Source organism: Ictidomys tridecemlineatus, chromosome 10, assembly GCF_052094955.1.
Source record: "Ictidomys tridecemlineatus isolate mIctTri1 chromosome 10, mIctTri1.hap1, whole genome shotgun sequence".
In the NCBI taxonomy this organism is placed as follows: Eukaryota; Metazoa; Chordata; class Mammalia; order Rodentia; family Sciuridae; genus Ictidomys; species Ictidomys tridecemlineatus.
Window position 1 is genome coordinate 125506490 of NC_135486.1, and position 19981 is coordinate 125526470.

Below are 19981 nucleotides of genomic sequence, written 5' to 3' on the forward strand. Positions count from 1 at the left end.
ATGTAATAATCATGTTAGTTAAGCTATCTGCCGGCCACCGCCACCATGTTATATTCTCAGAGGTGGTTGTACCATTATTCATCACTAGTTTTGAACAGTGGTTTAATTGTCATTATTTTGGGGTGGCCATTAGAGTCAATGGTATAATAGAAAATTTTTTGTACATATTACAGCCTTTTTGTTTTTTTTTTTTAAAGAGAGTGGGAGAGAGAGAGAGAGAGAATTTTTTTAATATTTATTTTTTAGTTCTCCGAGGACACAACATCTTTGTATGTGGTGCTGAGGATGGAACCCGGGCCACGTGCATGCCAGGCAAGCGCGCTACCGCTTGAGCCACATCCCCAGCCCAGCCTTTTGTTTTTATTAGATTATTTAGCAGGTTTTCCTAGGAACGTGGTTGTTATATCACAGGATTTTAATATTTTTGTTGCTCTTTTTGCCAAATGCTTCAAACCATTAGGATTTTTTTGGAAGTGAACTAGTTATTTTTGCATGTAGATCATTAATTTAAAAGATGTATGTTTGTTTTTCAGAATCTGATCAATAAAATGTGGCTTGGGGTCCCATCTCAGGATAAGATGGAAATCCGCAGCTGCCTGCCCAAACTCCTTTTGGCTCACCATAAAACCTTACCTTACTTTATCCGGAACAAACTCTGCAAAGTTATTGTTGATATAGGACGTCAGGATTGGCCCATGTTCTACCATGACTTTTTTACTAATATTTTACAGGTAAGGATATTCCTGAGGAAAATTTATGCTGTCAATTATTTGTTTGCAGAAGTTATTGTTTCTTTCACTTGAGGAACACTGTTTTAAGATCAGTGACATGGGACTTCGGTCCTGAGGTTATTGCAGGATTATTGCATTCACTTAACTTTATATTCCTGAGACATGTCGTCACTTTCTGTAATGGAGGAATGGGGAAGAAACCCCACCACTTTGTTAACCTCTGGTGAAATTGGGTTCAGTCTGTGAGTTATTGTAGGTATTGGGGTGTGAAGATGAGGGCTTCTGTAGTTTCTGAAATTAGTGGGAAAATAGCTGTGTGAACAGTTAACCATTGACAATGGTGTACTTACTATAGTAGAAGCACACGCAGAGTGCAGAGCTGTCAGGGCACATAGGCTCAGTGTTGCTGGGCTTAGGGGTGAGCTGGGGAGGCAATGGTGGGGTTTCAATGTTTAATTCATAGTTCTTTCTTGGGAGTTGATGAGAGGGGGAAAAAACAGACACATTTTCACATTGGAATGATGATGCTCCCATAGAGGGGAGGCAAGAGGGAAGGGGACCTGTAAGGCAGCTGTTGGAGTCTGGCAAGGTTTTCCAGGCCAAGAATGAAGGAAAGGGAATAGTTTTGGGTAGAAGATGGTAACTTCTGTTTGACAGAAAGTACATGTATGATTTGTGTATTTTAAATAAAACAACAAAAAAGGTGCGTTTTTTTTTTTTGTTGTTGTTGTTCTGTGTGATATCTAGGAAATGAAGATCTGGGGTTTAGGAGAGAGGTGTGGTTATAGGCAGGATTGGAAGCTGTTAGGGAATAGGTGGGCCCTAAAAGCTAAGGGAGATGCTATTGTTTATTTGAATCATGTGATCAAGATGGAAACATTTTCATGTTATTAAGACAGTATTGGGTATACAGGAAATGGACACTAGGTGCTTTTATAGAAATAAAATCCCTTGAAAATTGGCTGTGATCTGAGTACGTGTAGGTTGGGATTTTTCAGAATGCTGTCTTTTTTTGGGCGGGGTGGTGGTGGTGGGGTGTGTGGGGGAAGAGGTTACCCAGGATTGAATTCAGAGGCACTCAACCACTGAACATCTCCAGCCCTATATTTTTTTTTTTTTTTTTTTTGTGTGTGTGTGTGTGTGTGTGTGTGTGTCTTTGGTGCTAGGGATTAAACCCAGGGTCTTGTGCATGTTCACATGCAAGTACTCTATCAAGTGACCTATATTCCCAGCCCTCCCAGCCCTATTTTGTATTTTATTTAGAGACAGGGTCTTACGGAGTTGCTTAGAACCTTGCTTTTGCTGATTCTGACTTTGAACTCGTGATCCTCCTGCCTCTGCCTCCTGAACCACTAGGGTAATAGGCATGCGCCACTTTGCCTGGCCCAGAACACTATCTTTTTCTGATGTTTTCCTGCTTTCCCTACAAAACATTTGAATGATGCATCAATTTTAAAAACATTTGGTATCCATTTATGGCTTCTCTTAGATTGCCTCAAGAGTGACCTGAGAATTCTTTATTTAGTTTTGTTTTGTTCTATATGATTCATTTACCTCGAGACTTGTTGGATTATAATGCACAGAAGAGTGATGCACTTATTCAGAAAACTGCTTATTGAGACCTGCCATGTGCTAACCAAGTATGAAGTAGGAGTATAGTAATGAATAGATGTAGTCTTCCCCTTTATTCTTGGGATATGACCCAAGGTTCCTAAGGAAAGGTTGAATCACTGGTAGTATTAGGCCCTAGATGTTACTGTGTGTATTCCTCTACACACATGCTTATGAGAAGGTTTAATTTATAAATCAGGTACAGCAAGAGATGAGTAATAATAACTAATAATAATATAGAGCAGTTATAACAATGTATTGTAAAAAAATTATGTGGTCTCTTCCCCATCAGAATCTTCCTATACTTCTACGTTTTCTTTTTTAAAAATCTATTTATTTATTTATGTATTTATAGCAGTAGAATGCATTAGAATTCTTATAGAGCTCAATTTTTCATATCTCTGGTTGTATACATAGTATACTCACACCAATTCGTGTCTTCATACATGTACTTTGGATAATAATGATCATCACATTCAACCATCATTAATTTCCCCATGCCCCCTCCCTTCCCCTCTTACCCCTCTGCCCTGTCTAGAGTTCGTCTATTCCTCCCATGCGCTCTCTCCCTATTCCACTATGAATCAGTTTCCTTATATCAAAGAAAACATTGGGCATTTGTTTTTTTGGAATTGACTAACTTCACTTAGCATTATCTTCTCCAATGCCATCCATTTACCTGCAATATTCTCTTTTATTGCTGAGTAAAATTCCATTGATTATATATGCCACATTTTTTTCTATCCATTCATCTACTGAAGGGCATCTAGGTTGGCCCCACACAGTTCAGCTATTGTGAATTGTGCTGCTATAAACATTGATGTGGCTGTGTCCCTGTAGTATGCTGTTTTTAAGTCCTTTGGGTATAGTCTGTTGAGGGTCACATCTGAGTCGAGATGTGACACATGGCATTTTTGCCAGAAGTAGTGGTTGAGAGGTGACGCTAACGAGCCATTAAGATGATGACTTTTGAGTTCTGGCGGAGTTCCCGTTGAGTTCCGCTTGAGCTCTCGCGGGGATTTCCGGAGAGTTCCCATTGGTTGGGGAAGTGCCGGAGGAGGGATATTTCCGGTTGCTGGTTCCTGGAGGAGCGAGTGGCGTTCGGGAGAGAGTTCCTGGGGGGAGCGTATGTGGGGTGTGCTGGTGGAGTTCAGAAATAAAGTTTGTTCCTGCTTCAGTGGCTCGTGATTTGTGCCCAGCCAGACTGCGGCGATAGTCCAAGAAGAGGGATAGCTGGGTCAAATGGTGGTTCCATTCCCAGATTTCCAAGGAAACTCCAAACTGCTTTCCATATTGGCTGCACCAATTTGCAGTCCCACCAGCAATGTATGAATGTGCCTTTTTCCCCACATCCTCACCAACACTTAATGTTGTTTGTCTTCATAATAGCTGCCATTCTGACTGGAATGAGATGGTATCTTAGAGTAGTTTTGATTTGCATTTCTCTAATTGCTAGAGATGATGGATATTTTTCATATATTTGTTGATTGATTGAATATCCTCTTCTGAGAAGTGTCTGTTCAGGTCCTTGGCCCATTTGTTGATTGGGTTATTGGTTTTTTTGGTGCTTAGCTTTTTGAGTTCTTTGAGATTAGTGCTCTATCTGATGTGTGAGGGGTAAAAATTTGCTCCCAGGATGTAGGCTCTCTATTCACCTCACAGATTGTTTCTTTTGCTAAGAAGAAACTTTTTAGTTGAGTCCATCCCATTTATTGATTCTTGATTTTAATTCTTGTGTCACAGGAGTCTTATTAAGGAAGTTGGGTCCTCATCTCACAGGATGAAGATTAGGGCCTGCTTTTTCTTCTGTTAGACGCAGGCTCTCGGGTTGTATTCCAGGAAGCTTCTTTCTCTTTGGCAGATATGGCTAAGAGAAGTGTACTGTCCTTGCACCTTAAGTGAAATAAGGGTTGAAATAAGGGTTCTTTGAACATCACTGAAGTGCCAAGACTGTTGATCTGCTGACTGAGGTGGCAACTCTGCCTAATGGGACACACTGGACAAGGGAGGACTCATATCTAATGTGGATTGGAGCAGGATTCCGAGATTTATCACATGACTCAAAAGGGCTTATTGTATAAAACTTAGCTATTTGTTTCTGGAATTTCTGTTTAATTTTTTTAGACCATGGTTGACTATGGGTAACTTCAACCTCAGGAACTGAAATTGTGACAAAGGGGGTACTTCATTTGAAGTACTTGCCATTAGGGAGTTTAGATTTTTAAGGTGGGGACTGCAGCAAACCATAGCAAGTGAATACCGTGAGGTAGTTAAATAAGTATCGTGAAAAAAACTGAATCCAGGGTGGGTGAAGAGACTCTCGGGGTGTTATTTAGATGGGATGCTCTTGGACACACAGTTGAGTAGAAACCTGAGCAGAAGTGTTGGAGTGGGCCATGTGGGTACCTAGGGGAATAGTGTTAGGAGCAGAAGGAATTGCAAGTGCCAGGACCCTGCGGAATAGCGGGATGCTGGAGAGCCCAGAGAGCTGGAGGTAGGTCACAAGGTCCTGGCTGCTACACTTGCCTTCCTGCCCAGTTGAGGACAGTATTGGTAACTTCATGGCTCCTAGGGGGGAGCCAGGGAAGCCTGCTGGGCGTCTTAAGTGAGTTGACTCCTGGTTTGTCTATGTCTTGGAGAAGCAGCGAGGAATGTCAGGTGGAGACCTGAATCCTAGTGGTGGTCGGCTAGGAGGAGCTGTTTCTGCCCTGATGGGATTGGTTCTGTGGATGAAGCCTGGAGCATAATGTCCTGTCTTTTCTTTCTCTCTCTTTTTTCATAACCAGGGATTAAACCTAGGGGTGCTCAACCACTGAGCCACATCTACAGCCCTTTTATTAATTTTGAAATTTTGAGACAGGGACTCTCATTAAGTTATCTAGGGCCTTGCTGAGTTGCTGGGTTGCTGACTTTGAACTTGGGAGTCTGAGGCACAAGGATCACAAGTTGCTGGTCCTGTCTGCTCTTGAAGCCTAATTATTTCTAACATATGAGAATCTAAAAGAACATTTTTAGTTGAAACACTCATAGAGGTTTAGAAAGATTGGTTGTGTTTTGTGCTCCACAATTACCCACTTCGTACTTGTTCAAAAACAGCTCCTTTCGCCTGAAGCCTTCATGACTTTGAAACCACAGATTGTGGAGGGAACACTGGACCGGGAGGCCGAGGGGTGAGTTCCTTGTCCTTTGCTGTGTAAGTCATCTCCGACTGCAGCAACCCCGAGCCTCCGTTTTCTTCTTTGTAAAGTGAAAGGGCTGGACTAAGCAGTGTTTAAAATCCTTTGTAATTATATTATTTCCTACTTCTAATTTATCCATGCAGTCAAGTCAGTGTATGGAAGCCAGGTCAGGAGTGATGCATGCTCAGTTGCTGACAGTTCTGATAATGATAATAAATTAAACCTTTTCTCCAGTTACTGGTAAACAAGAGCAAACTGGTTCTAGAACAGAGCTAACTCTGACAGGATCCTGAGAGTAAAACATATAAGAGGTTTTTTGGCTCTTTTCTGCTGTGTTCAGTTTGCAGCCTAGGTGCCTAGATTTGTCTTTTTAAGAAACTCTTGACACTAGACTGGGAATCTGTGCAGTTTGTTATAATTGTGGCAAACTTAATACCAGGCAGAGAGTTGATTCAGGCTCACAGCATCAAAACTTCTGTGGGTTGGTTATATTGTTTCTAGGCCACTGGAGAAGGAAGTAATTGAACTGACCTCAGTTCTCCTCCCCATCCCACCCCCTGCACCAGCACACACAGGACACCTTTCTAGAATCTGTTCTCAAGATTCCAGAAATCTGCAGAGGCCAACCAAACCTCTGGTCACATTGTGCCTGGGTACAGATAATTAAGGGACAAGCAGCACAGGAAAGGCTAGCTCGCTCTTCTGTTTGTTTCTGGTTGTGTTTCAAAACTGTTAAACCTTTTAGAAGTTCACTAGAAATCTGATCTTGATCTTCCCTAAACATACTTACTTGTTAAAAATCAGTTGCAGAGGGTTGGGGATGTGGCTCAAGCGGTAGCGCGCTCGCCTGGCATGCGTGCGGCCGGGTTTCTTCCTCAGCACCACATACCAACAAAGATGTTGTGTCCGCCGAAAACTAAAAAATAAATATTAAAAAATTCTCTCTCTCTCTCTCTTAAAAAAAAAATCAGTGGCAGAGATTACAGTATTGTGAGCTTAAATTATATATGTGAAGATGACAAAGGGAAGCATTTTAATAAAGTTTTTTGGATAAAAAGTTAATGAGAAGAAAGTTTACACGGTACTCAAGTTCTTTTTTTTTTTAAGTAAAGAATGACTTTTTCTAGCATATTTGAGGCCCCAGGTTTGATTTCCAGTACTGCCCCCCCCTCAATAAAAACAAAAAACCCTAAACCCACAAAAACCGAAACAATAGCAACCAAAACCAGGAAGCAACCAGGAAGAATGACTGTTTTTTCATCAGGCTTCTTGCCTTGCCTCTTCCTTCCCCTAAATGATGAGAGAAGGGAGAGCTTTATGGTACATTTCTCATTTTGTAGGATTTTCTTTTCTCTCCCCCCCAGGAGCACAGAAGCATTAACTATCTATAGGACAAAGGACGTGCCAAAGGAAGCAGTTGGCAACACAAGTCCTTCCCAGCTCAGAAAGTAGGGCTGAGGGCTTGGGGGAAAGTAGGGCCAAAGAGGAAGAAGAGACAGGAAATAAAGGGGAAAGGAATGGCAGGTTTTATCTGGAGCAGAGATTGGTAACCCAGAGGTCTCCTGAAGAGGGCCAGTTCTACTCCACGGTGAAGAATGCGTAGGGGCAGGTTTCCTGTTCTTCTAGTGTGTGATTTGATTTTAAGTTAGTGTTAGAAATAGTTCAGCTTTGTAGGAAAATGAAGAGAAAAATTGCAGAGGTGGTAGCACTCCACAGAGCTGCCTGTCACAGAGCTGTAGCACATGGCTGGTGGTTGCTGGCCTCACAGGGTGCCGTCTTTGTGAGCAGGTGGAGTTTTCTTATGGTTCCTCTGGAGAGTGCTGTTCATACTTTTTGGAGATGAGATTTTCCTTAGATGTGATGGGAAGAGTTTTCAAGGGAAAGGAAGGTGCCCCTGCAGTTTTTGAATGAAGAACATCTGGTTTGTGGGTGCACTTCCTGAGCCTATGTTTCGTAGCTTGAGTAAAGAACTTAAGTGTGCCAGGGAATGAACCACATGTAAAGTTCATGATGACTAAAGGAAAAGTGAAGTTCTCCTTAAATTGTTTCCTTTTAATAGATTGTAGATATAACTTAGCAGAGAACGTGAATGGCAACTTGAGCTTACTTTGATCATTTCTGGAAACTAGGAAATAAACACAATAATAATGTTCTGAATTTTGTTGAAATTATTAGGAAGATATGTGACCTTTTTTTCTATCTTTTATTTAATTAGACTTATGGTAGAATATAAAAAAAGCAACTTAATTCTCTACATAATTATTTGCAAAACTATAACATAATCATAGTTTAATGACACGTATGTGTGTTGCTGCTTTGCCATGTTTAATCTTGAATTTTCCTGAAGCATGCAAAGCTTAAGAATGTAAAGTTTACTTAACAACCTGAATGTTGAAAAGAAAGCACAAATTAATTTACACATATTTTAATCACTAATATGCAAAATATAGTTACCACTAATATATACAGTGATGTGCCACTTAACAACAGGCACATTATGAAAAATGCATTGTTAGTGTGTCTTACACACCACTGGGTGGTATAGCCTACTACACATTTGGCTGTGTGGTGTGACTTGTTGCTGCTTGTTGCAAACCTATGCAGCCTGATACTAGACTCCCAAATACTGTAGGCACTGTTAACACAGTGGTGGATGTTTGTGTATTTTTAGTGTATTTAACATTGAAAATATGCAGTAAAAATGCAGGATGATAGGAATTTTTCAGCTCTGTTGTAATCCTATAAGACCACTGTAGAGTATGTGGTCTGTCCTTGAAGGAGATGTCAGTACTCTGTGTGCTCCGTGTGTGTGTGTGTGTGTGTGTGTGTGTGTGTAATTAGATCATTAGGCAAAGAGTAACAAGGCTCTGTTGGGAGTCGGAACTTGTATAAAAATTGTCATGTTATATATGTGAGAGCACACTGTCTGGTTGTCTAGTTTTTAAGTTCATGGTATTAGATTTTTGTAAGGGAATTTTTTTTTTCATTTTATTGTACTTCAATTTTACTTCAATAAAGCTATGGGGGAAAAAAGTAAGACAATTTTTTTGTGTGTGTTTTTGCGGTACTGGGTGTTGAACCCAGGGCTTTGCATGTGCTAGGTAAGAGGTCTACTACTGAGCTACACGCCCAGGTTGGTAAGAATATATTTTGAATGGTTAGTAAGGCTATATAAATTGTTCTTAAATTGTTTTTGTAGTGTTGATTTATGTAGCCTATTCATGTAAGATCAAACATGTACAAAGATACTACCCAGGTTTGGTGCTATGAAGTCCTCTTTGTGCCAGACGCTGCTCAGAATTTGTTTTTTCTTACTAGTTGATCCAGTCACCTGTGACAACCCCCCTTGGGCTGATCATGTTGAAGACAACTTCGGAAGAGCTAGCTTGTCCCCGCGAGGATCTTAGCGTGGCTCGGAAGGAGGAGTTGCGGAAGCTGCTGCTAGACCAGGTGCAGACGGTGCTCGGGCTCCTGACAGGTGAGCAGTTTGGCACCCATGGACAGGGGTCTGCCAAGATAGGCAGAACTCAGGTGCCGCAGTCCGGCTGCAGCAGAATAACCGGGGGGGGGGGGGGGGGGGTGACGTGACGAATAACTTGTGTACGTTGATGCAGCAGGAATAGGAGCCGTTTATTGTAGGACAACAGAGTTATTTATACTCTGGCGGCACTCAGGCCTTTTGAACTGTTCCTGAACTGAGCATGAAAGTATAAAAGTGTACAGAATATAGTGCTGCTCTCACGGGTTAGGACTACAAATAGATTTGTAACTTAATTTTCTTATAGTCTTGACTGATCCTCACCATTCCTGTGACTAGCAAGGTAGAGTCCAAGTCATGGAATTGATTGAAATACTGATACTGTAGTGTAAGGTGGGTGGCAAGCACTTTATTTAAAATGATTTGAATTTAAGATCAGGAGAATTTGCAGGAATAAGTTGATATGAAAATTTCCCATTCTTTGTTGGGAGGTAAGATGAGACGTGGAACCAGTCCCTGTGCTCTGAGGTGTATGTAGCTTCTCACCTTGTCTGTTCAGTTAGAGCCTCATGACATGTGAAGGATGAGAGTAAACAGGAAGCAAGCCACCCAGCGAGGCAGGCGGGTGCAGGGAGAGTGGAGCACAGGAGTATCAACGGCCAGGTGCCTGCTCAGTGGGCGGGGGGTGTGCCGTGCCAGCCCAGGTCCCGAGTGTCCTTGGCCAGGCTCACTACTTGAAGGAGTGCTGTAGTCAGAAGAGATCTAGTCTCCAACTCCTCTGCTCTAGGTTTTCTGTATGTTTAGGATTTCTTTCTTTCCTATGTCCTCTTAAGTGCTTGGCATGTGTGGGCAATTAAATTATTGATACTATGATTGAGAGTGAACTTATCATTTTCCCCTCAACATTTCCCTAGATCCCAGGTGGAAGCTCAAGTGTAGACCATCCACTCAGCACACTAGGTGCTCAGTTGATAGTTAGGGACCTCATATTAATAGCTCTGTGTCCTGTGCCTACCAGCATTTTAAATATTTTAAGACTTGAGATATAATTCACATTTCATAACTTTCATCACTTTAAAATGCAGCAGTCAAGTGGTTTTCATATACTCATAGGTTGTGCAGCCTATCACCACTAACTGCAGAACAGTTTCCTCATCCCAGAAAGACACCCTGTACCCATCAGTAGCCACTCCTTCGTCCCTCTTCCCATTCCCTGGAAACCAAGAATCTCCTATCTGTGTGTGGATTTGCCTATCTTAGACTTTTCTTAAAATAGAATCATAATATACAATTTTTTGTGTCTTTTTGTGTCAGGTCTCTCTCATTTAACATCTTTTCAAGATTTATCCATGTTGTAACATGGATTGATATTGTGGGGACAAAATATTTTCATAAGCCTCTATGAAAATCTCCTGTGCCAGGTTCTGTAGGTACACAGAGAATAAGAAGTTCTTGCCCTCATTGGGGAGAGGCAAGGAAACAGACAGGTAAAACAGTGTCTTGGGGTGAAGAGGTGTGTTCCATGTGCAGGCACCACTGAGCAGGCAGGAAGTCTTCCTGGAGAAGGTGACAGCTGAGTGGAATTCTGAGGGCCAGCCAGGTGGCAGTTCGCCTAGAGGAAAAGCCAACTTGGGATTTGGAAGAGGAGTGCAGGACAGAAGTTGAGAAAGAAAGAAGACACCTGTTTAAGGAACAGCAGGTGGTCTGGGCAGTGCATGTGTGCGTGTGGGCTGGGCTGCAGGCGCGGTCTGAGGGCTGGGCCAGAGGGGTGAGCAGAGGCCTGTTTGTAGGTGAGGAACGTATGAGGATTAGTGACAGGTTTGGGAGGGAAGAAAAATTGAATCTGGGACATCCAGGAAGCAGATGGACCTGCAGGACTGTGAGTGAATGGCTGGCCTTTTTCTAAATCCCTGTCAGGACTGGGAGTCGGTGAATATAGTTTGGGATGAGTTTTGGCCTGAGAAACTCCCCCACAGGGTTTTGTTGAAGCCGTGGCTGTGGGTGAGCTACTCCAGCTGAGAGGGTGAAAGGAGAGGAAAGAGGGCCAAAAGAGAGAAGCTGAGAAAGACAAGTAGTTACGTGATGAATGGCAGAGCATCATAGAGATGGTGAAAGAGGTGGAGTCTTATTTAAAGAAACCAAGAAAATCCAGAAAAGGATGGCATCGTGGGGCTCAGAGAAGAGTTTGGGCAGCGCCCAGAACACCATGGAGTGGTGAAGGAGGATGAGGTTTAAAGCAGCCCCGAGAGGACACAGCAGCCAGCTGGCCTGGGCACGAGCAGAGCTGGGGGAGACGGTGGGGAGGGCCCCATGGCCAGGTCCGTGAAGCAGCAGAGATCCTGAAGAGGACCTCGCTCTCCAGAAGGCAGCTGGAGGTGAAGCAGAGAGGTGCAGCCATTAGCTAGAGGGGCCATGTGGCTGAGAGCTGGCTGTTTAAACACTGATGGTTGATTATAAAGGTATCAATAAATCACAATAAATAACTTTTAAAAAAAAAATGTTAGTCCTGAGGATTTAACCCAGGGGTGCTTTACCACTGTGCTACATCCCTAGCCCTTTTTTATTTTTTATTTTGAGGCAGGGTCTAAGTTGCTGAGGCTGGCCTCGAGCTTATGATCCTTCTGCTGCAGCCTCCCAAGTCACTGGGATAACAGTCATGTGTCACTGTGCCTGGCTTCAATAAATCACTTTTTAAATTTTGATTTTTATGTGCTGGATTTTATATCTCAAACTCAGCTTCTCTTTTTTTATAGGTATCTTGGAGACTGTCTGGGACAAACACAGTGTTACTGCTGCCACTCCACCACCATCCCCGACCTCAGGAGAAAGTGGTATGGGCTGTGTTCAGCTACAGCATTTCTGTCTTTAAACATGGTCAGGCGTCTCGCAGGGCCACGTACAGATGTTTGTTCTTTCCTAAGCTATTTTGGTTTTTCTTCCCCCGCTATCTGAGTGGCTAGCTTTCTACTGTTTTCGTAGGTGCATGTGCTGTTTAATATAATATTTTTGAAAAGCACTTCTTCCTTGTCCATCATGCACATGGCGTCTCTGATCTTCTGTCATTCACCTCTGTTTCTGTCAGGTTTAACTGCTGCCCCTCCTAGTTGGTGGCCCTCTTTGTTTTTTCTCTTTTTCTCAAATTGTATTGCTGTGTTGCTTGTGCTGAGGTTGACATGAGCCTGAGGGTTTACAGATCTGCTCCCCCTTCTGTAGGGTGGAGGCAGCCCGAAGGGGACGATATAGGAATATGGAGCACTGTCTTCCCCCTTGGACCAGGGCAGAAGTCATGTTGGCCAGGATAGATTGGGGAGCAGTGTGCAGTAGTCAGTGCTGAATTTACATCGGTTAAGAATAATTCAATCAAGCCTGGGTGTATTAGCATTCATTGATTATTAAATACTTCATGGGTAGGTAGTAATTGTCCACAGTTATATCTGTTTCAAAAGTCATCTAAATATCTGCTTCAGAAGCCATTGAGTACTTTCAAAGATGGATAGAAAGAGGAAATTGTGTATGAGCAGGAACTTTTAGTTTGTAAATGCTTCTGTTTACACTAAATATCACAGATGCTTTTCAAGTAAAGTACATCCTGTGAATTGGCACATATTTCTTCCTCTACTGTAAAAGTTGATGTGGCTGATGAGAAGTATTTCCACATCTTTCTCTCTTACCCCAGGGAAATGGACTGTTGAATGCAGACGTCTCTAAGCTCAGGCTGTTTTGTATAGCCTGTTGCTGATAATGTAGAAATTGAAGTTCTTTCAGTTATTGGAGAATTGAAAACATTCCATGAATTTTGAGGCTGCTGATAAATGTATCTCAAATTGCATTTATCGTACTTGGATTAAAAACTGTTAGATATTTATTAGACTACTTGATTAAAAACTATTACAGAGAGTCCTAGAGTATTAAAAGCCCATGGGAATTTCAGCTTTATTTGTACTTGCTGGCAAACCCAATAAAAGTTGGGTGTTTGAAGTGGCTCAGCATATTTGTATTTTGAAGTGTTTGAAGGATTAAAGAATAATTTGTAAATGATGTATAGATTTGATTTTGTGGTTGGACAGATACTTTGTAGCATCCTATTATTTGCCTACTATTTTGGGGGGATATGGGGGAGTTATGGGAAATTGAACCACTAAGCCACATCCCCAGCCCTATTTTGTATTTTGTTTAGAGACAGGGTCTCACTGAGTTGCTGAGGCTGGCTTTGAACTCATGATCCTCCTACCTCAGCCACCCAAGCCAATGGGATTACAGGCATGTGCCTGGCTTGCCTAGTTTTAAGTTTGTCATTTAATTGCAAAGATTAGTTATTTGGAATTAGATTTGTCTTTAGTTAATGCAGTACTAGTCTAGCATCTAGTTTAAGTTAGCCTCAGCTGTTTACTGCAGTAAAATTTAATTGTTTTTCTGAACTCATTTTCATTACCAAGAGCTGTGTTTTACTTGGCTTTGTTCAAGTATGTTCGGAGCTAACTACATTTATATTCTGATAGACTTGATTTTCCTTGGGGTCCAGTTGGGGAATATCAGATCTTACAATTCAGAAATATATGCTTATCTGTTTTATGGGTTGCGTAGGTTATGCTTATGAGTTTAGGTGAAGTAACCTGACACTTTGTATTATAAAACCTAAACACATTGGTGCCTGCTTCTTGGGAATTGCCATTTAGATGCTGTTCAATTTTTTGAAGTCCTGAATTTTGGTATTTGAGAAAAAGCTAAATAAATTGAGACTTTTTTTGGTGTGGAGTGGGGATCAAAGGGAGTTAAGTAAGCTGGTTTACTTCCTCTTTTTTTGTTTTTGAAGAACTACATGTTCATTTGTTAAGTTTTTTCTCTTTGTAATTGTACATGAGGTCATCAGAGCTTGCTCCATTATTTGCACAGTGCTGATGATTTAATCAACATATATTTTGCTGCTTTTACTCAACTATCTTTGTGCACTTAAGACACCAAGTAAAACTTCCTGAAAACTCTTTCTTTAGCATTCTTAACCCCATAAACTCAATTTTGTAGAGGAAATTCATTCTGAGAAACTCCAATGCCAGCAAATAAAACAAACTAATTCCTTAGCGCACCCCATCGGCAGTGCCTGCTGGATGTACACTGTTCTGCCTGAAGTCTGTCACTCACAGTCAGATTTAGGAGCCTCCTCAGGCTTTTGGTCCTCCTGCCCCACCCCTGGGTGCTGGGGATTGTACCCAGTGCTGTACCGTACACTTATCAGTCATCTCCTGTGCCCTTTCTTTTGGTATAATTTTCTGTTTGTCACTGTCAAAGATGAAAGACCTGCAAAAGCTACTCTAGGCCTGGATGTAGAAAAAGATTTGAAGGCCACATATGGTTCATTTCTCAGTTGTTCCCCAGATCATTGCCTCCCCTTCCGAGCCTCCTCCAGTGCTTGCCCAGACTGCTGTGGAGCAGCTGGTGGTTCATCTCTCATTTACAACCAAGGGAACTGGGGCTTCTGGAGGAAACTTGCTGGAGATGACAAGTCTCGTGAGTGGTGGAACTGAGTGAGTGAATGCTAGAACATTGTCCCAAAGTCTGGGCACACAGTCTGTGTCCTAACTTTGGCCTTCTTAGTCACTATCACCGCTTCTGGTGGCATCCTCCTTCCCCTGGTTTGAGTCCTAGCCTTGCTACTTACTGTGTGACCTTAATTTGATCCTTTTACCTTCTCTGACCATTGATGTCCTCAGCTGTAAAAAGAGATTAACTACCTCTGAGGATGAATAGGGGAGGAAGATGTGGATAGTGTTTCCCACCCAGGACGGCCGTTCCTTCCTACTGCACTTTTGCGGCCAGTGCCTCTTAGTCTCCTGTTGGCTGTGTCTCTTCCTGTTTGGACAGATGACTCTTCCCAGTCGCATTTGCAAATCTTTTCACTTATCCCATATACACTACCTGTAGAAAGATGAGACTCAGGAGGGTCACCCACAACTCCTTGTGATGCCATGTTCTTCTCCTAGGGGCTCCTTGAATAGAATCTTCCCTTACTTTATTGAGTTGAGGCTACAGTTACAGTAGTGGTTCTTAGCTGGGATGTTTCGCCCCACAGGGAACATTTGACGGCATCTGGAGAAGTTTTTGGTTAACACAACTGGAGAAATGCTGTTGGCATCTAGGCCACGGAGGCCGGGATGCTGCTGAAGAGGCCTAGATGAGAAACATGTTAAAATGTTCTTTTTTTTTTTTTTTTTTTTTTTGAGGGGATTAAAAGAAAGCAAACAAACCACAGATCATCTCTATCTAAACAATTTTTACCTTTTTACCTTGCATGATTCCATTGTATCTTTGTTCTTGTGCATATAGTTGCAGTTATGGCATATACAGTTTATTTTATGTATGATTTTAAATCCTGCATATTTTTCTGTATTATTACCTTTCTCGCTATTCTTTTTTTCCTAGGTAAATAATCTTTCTAGTTGACAAGTATTTTGGAAAGGACATTGGCTTTGGAGCCAGACCTGATTTCAGTTTCATTTTTCTGTCTTATTGGCTGAGGGACTAGATGGAACACTTGATCCATCTAAGCCTAGGCTATCCTAATAGTTCCTAATCATAGCTATTAATAATTTTTACCTTACAGCTATTTAAATGAGAATTGGCATTAAAGGAGAATGAGAACACACATGTAAAGTTGTCAGCATGGGGCTGCCGGGCCAAGCAAATAATAACACAAATGGGAGCTATTAGAAATCCCTTCCTGAGAAAATTTTTCTGAGCCCACAGAATAGGGACAATTTTTAAATCTACTTTTAACTAGGAAATTAAGCCCTATTATTAAAAAATAACAGCCCTCATGTAATGACTGAGGAGATTAGGGTCAGACTGAGAAAGGTTAACTTACTTGTTTATATTAATAACTAAAGTAGAAGTTCTTGACAGGTTTGGGCACCTTTGGAGGTCCCCCTTCCCCCTTTTTTGGAAGGTCCCACGGGTCAGTTGTATATTCACAGAAATCCTAAGACATTGTCATTTAGTCCCATTCTCTTACTACGAAATAATAAAATGTTCAGATTCTACATGGATGTGAGCCTATTAAGAAGTTACTTTGGGGGTTGGGGTTGTGGCTCAGTGGTAGAGCGCTCGCCTAGCACATGTGAGGCTCTGAGTTCGATCCTCAGACCACATATAAATAAATAAAATAAAGGTATTCTGTTGAAGTAGAACTAAAAAAAATAAATATTAAAAAAGAAGTTACTTTTGATATATTAAAGAATAACCACAGTCTTCTGAAAAGTCATCTTTTTAAATTGTACATCTATATGAAGCTGAATCTTCATATATTTCAATGAAAACAATATATTGCAACAGATAAATGCAGAAGCAGATGTGAGATTCTAGCTATCTTTTTAAAGGAATTTCTAAAACTGTAAAAAATTATACTACTACTCTTACTAATTTGGGGGGTAAAATATTTTTTACTCATTTTTTATTTAAAAATGTTATTTGTGCTAATGTGTTTATTATTTAAGTGAATTAAATATTTAAAAAGTTCTCAACTTTAATTTCCAGTTAGCTAATATCAATAGAAATAGCCCTCATAAGATTGGGGATATAGCTCAGTTGGTAGAGTGTTTGCCTTGAATGCACAGGGCACTAGGTTCAATCTCCAGCACCACAAAAAACCAAAAAACAAAAACCCCAATAACAATGGAGAGAAATAGCTCTCATAAATAAAAGTTCTTTGGGATCTTCAGTAATTTTTAAAAGATTGTGAAGGTGTTCTGAGACCCAGACATTTGAGACCTCCTGCTATTAAGTATAAAATGTGAGAATTTACCTGGTATTCTATATAGAAATAATACCAACATTAAATTATATTTGGTGATCTTTATAGACTTTTCTCTATACCTGACACAGGACAGACAGATTAGATTAGATAAAAAATTATATCAGTGGCATAATATCGTATTTTTATTTTTAATAAAAACAAATTTTAATTTTGCTTGGATTCAACAGAAGTCATTAAACTGAAGGAATTGCCGACCTTGAGGTGTTTTTTCCATGGATACATTTCTTTAAGAAAGAAAATCTCTAAGAAGAAAAGATTATGAAAACCCACTTCTTACTACAGATATTAGTTTAAGACCATGTATTTTGGGACATCTTCCTTGTGAAAGTTGTGAAAGACCACCCATTGCTAGTGCAGGCGTTAGGCTTTTGAAAGGCCCTGGGGCTGATCTATTGCAAGCCCCTGTACCCCCCCCCCCAAAAAAAAAAAAAGTTTATTTGTGGGCCCTGAAAGGTCTTGGAGTTCACCCAGGTCCCTACAGCAAACTTTGAGCTGGGTGCTGTGGAGAACACGTGTAGTCCCAGCTACTTGGGAGGTGGAGTTAGGAGGGTTTTGTAATCCCAGGAGTTGGAGACCAGCCTGGACAATATAGCAGGAGCCTGTCTCATAAAAACCAGAAACAAAAAACCCAGCCCTTTAGAACTGAGGCTTTGTAGTAATGCTTGTATTTAAAATTCTAAGTCACAAGGGCAGATTGTGAATTTAATCATACTGCATAGTTCATGGCACTTGAGTGTCATTGATTGATGTAAGACCTCACTCATTATTTTTTTATGTATGCCCCAGTCCGGCTGCAGCAAAATAACCGGGGGGTGATGAACAACTTGTTGCGGCGTATGTTTTCTGTTTCACCATGCTTCTGCTGTCCCCCTCTCCCACAGTGAACAGCCCTTTTAATCTCTTTCTCTCTCTCTCTCTCTCTCTCTCTCTCTCTCTCTCTCTCTCTCTCTCTCTCTCTCTCTCGTAACATGTTCTTGTAAAACTTTAATGGCATCTCTGTATTTGACTGTATAGATGGTGTGGTGATATTGCGATTCTGTTTGGCTTTTTATTCAGTAATCCCTTTTGAAGGTCCTGGCTGTGGCTGCTGCCTTTTTGTATCCCCAGCATGTTATGTTCTCCCTCCAAGGAGGAGCCCAGATTGCCTGTAACTACACCCACCCCAGGATTCTACTTGTCCCTCAGAGCTGGGTGAGGGTTGCTTTGGGAACACACCAGACGGGGAATGGCCAAGTGATGGGCGTGAATGCACCAGGGTTCCAAAGCGCGGGATCCCTTGACACAGTGCCCATGCTCCTGCCAGTGAACATTCTTCTATCCCTTCCTCATCCTCTGAATTCAGCATTCTCCAACATTCTTATTTTTCTCACTTTCCTTTTAATTTGTGTTTTCTGATTTTTAATTTGTTATCTGTATGCTGGTTTTCCTTTTGTATTTCTTCTCCTGAAAATTGTCTCTTAACATGCATTGACTGTCTTTGTATTAGGGTGGTACTTACTAATGTGCAGCATTTTCCCTTCCCTCCTTCCTTCCCCCACTTCCTTCCTCCCTCCTTCCTTCCTTCCTTCCCTGGGGATTGAACTCAGGGGTACTCAGCCCTGTTTTGCATGTTATTTAGAGACAGGGTCTCACTGAGTTGCTTAGCGTCTCACCATTGCTGAGGCTGACTTTGAACTCGTGATCCTCCTGTCTCAGTCTCATGAGCTGCTGGGATTACAGGCCTGTGCACTGTGCCCAGTGCAGCATTTTTCTTGTACATTAAAATAGATTTAGGTTTAAAGTAGAAATAGATTTTAGTCGTCCTTGGTATTAGACATTATGACCATTTTCTTGTAGTCTTTATCTGCCTGGTCACATTTCTTTCATGTTTTTCATTGATTATTAAGAGATTTGATACTGGATGTTGTAAAAACCTTTTTTAAATTTTTAGGTGACTTACTGAGTAACCTGTTGCAAAGTCCTAGTTCAGCCAAACTGTTGAATCAGCCAATTCCCATCCTCGATGCGGAGAGTGAGTATATCTGTTCCCTGGCCTTGGAGTGCCTGGCCCACCTCTTCAGTTGGATTCCTCTGTCTGCCAGCATCACCCCGTCCCTCCTCACCACCATCTTCCACTTTGCGCGCTTTGGCTGTGACATCCGGGCCAGAAAGATGGCATCAGTGAATGGTAGCAGCCAGAACTGTGTTTTGGGTCAGGAGCGCGGCCGGCTAGGGGTCCTGGCCATGTCCTGCATCAATGAACTCATGTCCAAGAACTGTGTGCCTATGGAGTTCGAGGAGTACTTACTGCGTATGTTCCAGCAGACTTTCTACCTCCTGCAGAAAATCACCAAGGATAGCAATGCCCACACAGTGAAGAGCAGGCTAGAAGAGCTCGATGAGAGGTAATGGAAACAGGTGTGAGTGGGTTGTGTCCTGAGAAAGGGCCTTAGCTGTTTAGCACGCTGTGCCGCAGTGTCTGTAATCCCCTTTGATTTCAGAATGTGGGCTCCTGGTGAAGACCAGAAAGGTAGGTGTGTACAATAAGTCCCAGATGAGCTGGAAGGGCTAGGGTGGTCCAGGGCAATGAGACCACATGAAAAGTGATGGTGGATGGTGTAGGTTGTTGTTTTTCTTTCCCATCCATTTCCTGTCTTCCCTCCACCGCTCTTCCCCCTCTCCCTCACTATTTGCCTGCAGGTCTGAGGTGGTACAGGAACTGACTCTGCTGCTCCTGCGTAGGCAAGAACAGGAGAAGAGGTCCGGGAGGTACAGGAGTCACAGTCACCCTTTCCCACGGGGTGTTGCTTGTCAGTTTTTACTCTTTGACTTTTTCCAAGTGAACATCTTGCAATGTATAGGATTACTATTATTGTGAGTTTTACCCAAATGACAGTGCTCATCAAATGATAGGAGAGATTGTAATGTGAGTCCAAGTTAATATGGAGCACATCTATTTTGCTTTGTTACGATTCCCTGGAATGGAGCCCAAGATTGCCCAGGCCCATTTTTCTGAAAATATTTTAAAAGATGACTTCATCACAGTAGTCAGAGGCAGTGATCATTATTTATTTCCTTTACAGATGATGTCATTTATGTATCTTACAACTTGCATTAACCCGATGCCATTGCTGCATAAACACAAGGGAAATTGGAAACATATTATGAACAATCCTGTTGACTGTTCAGAAACATC

The 19981-nt window shown here is 41.7% G+C and overlaps 1 protein-coding gene across 4 annotated transcripts in view; it reads left to right on the top strand.

The window, feature by feature from the left end:
* Positions 1–19981, top strand: part of Xpo6 (exportin 6) — a 105079-nt gene that overhangs the window by 35694 nt on the left and 49404 nt on the right. For 2 of the 4 annotated variants that reach the window (XM_040278422.2, XM_040278421.2), the window contains exons 4-8: positions 534–731; positions 8840–8999; positions 11753–11830; positions 18737–19190; positions 19287–19315. In XM_040278422.2, coding sequence (XP_040134356.2) covers positions 534–731; positions 8840–8999; positions 11753–11830; positions 18737–19190; positions 19287–19315 — 919 coding nt within the window. The remainder of the gene's footprint in view (positions 1–533; positions 732–8839; positions 9000–11752; positions 11831–18736; positions 19191–19286; positions 19316–19981) is intronic. The other 2 variants (XM_005323778.5, XM_013357908.4) reach the window with 1 other exon arrangement.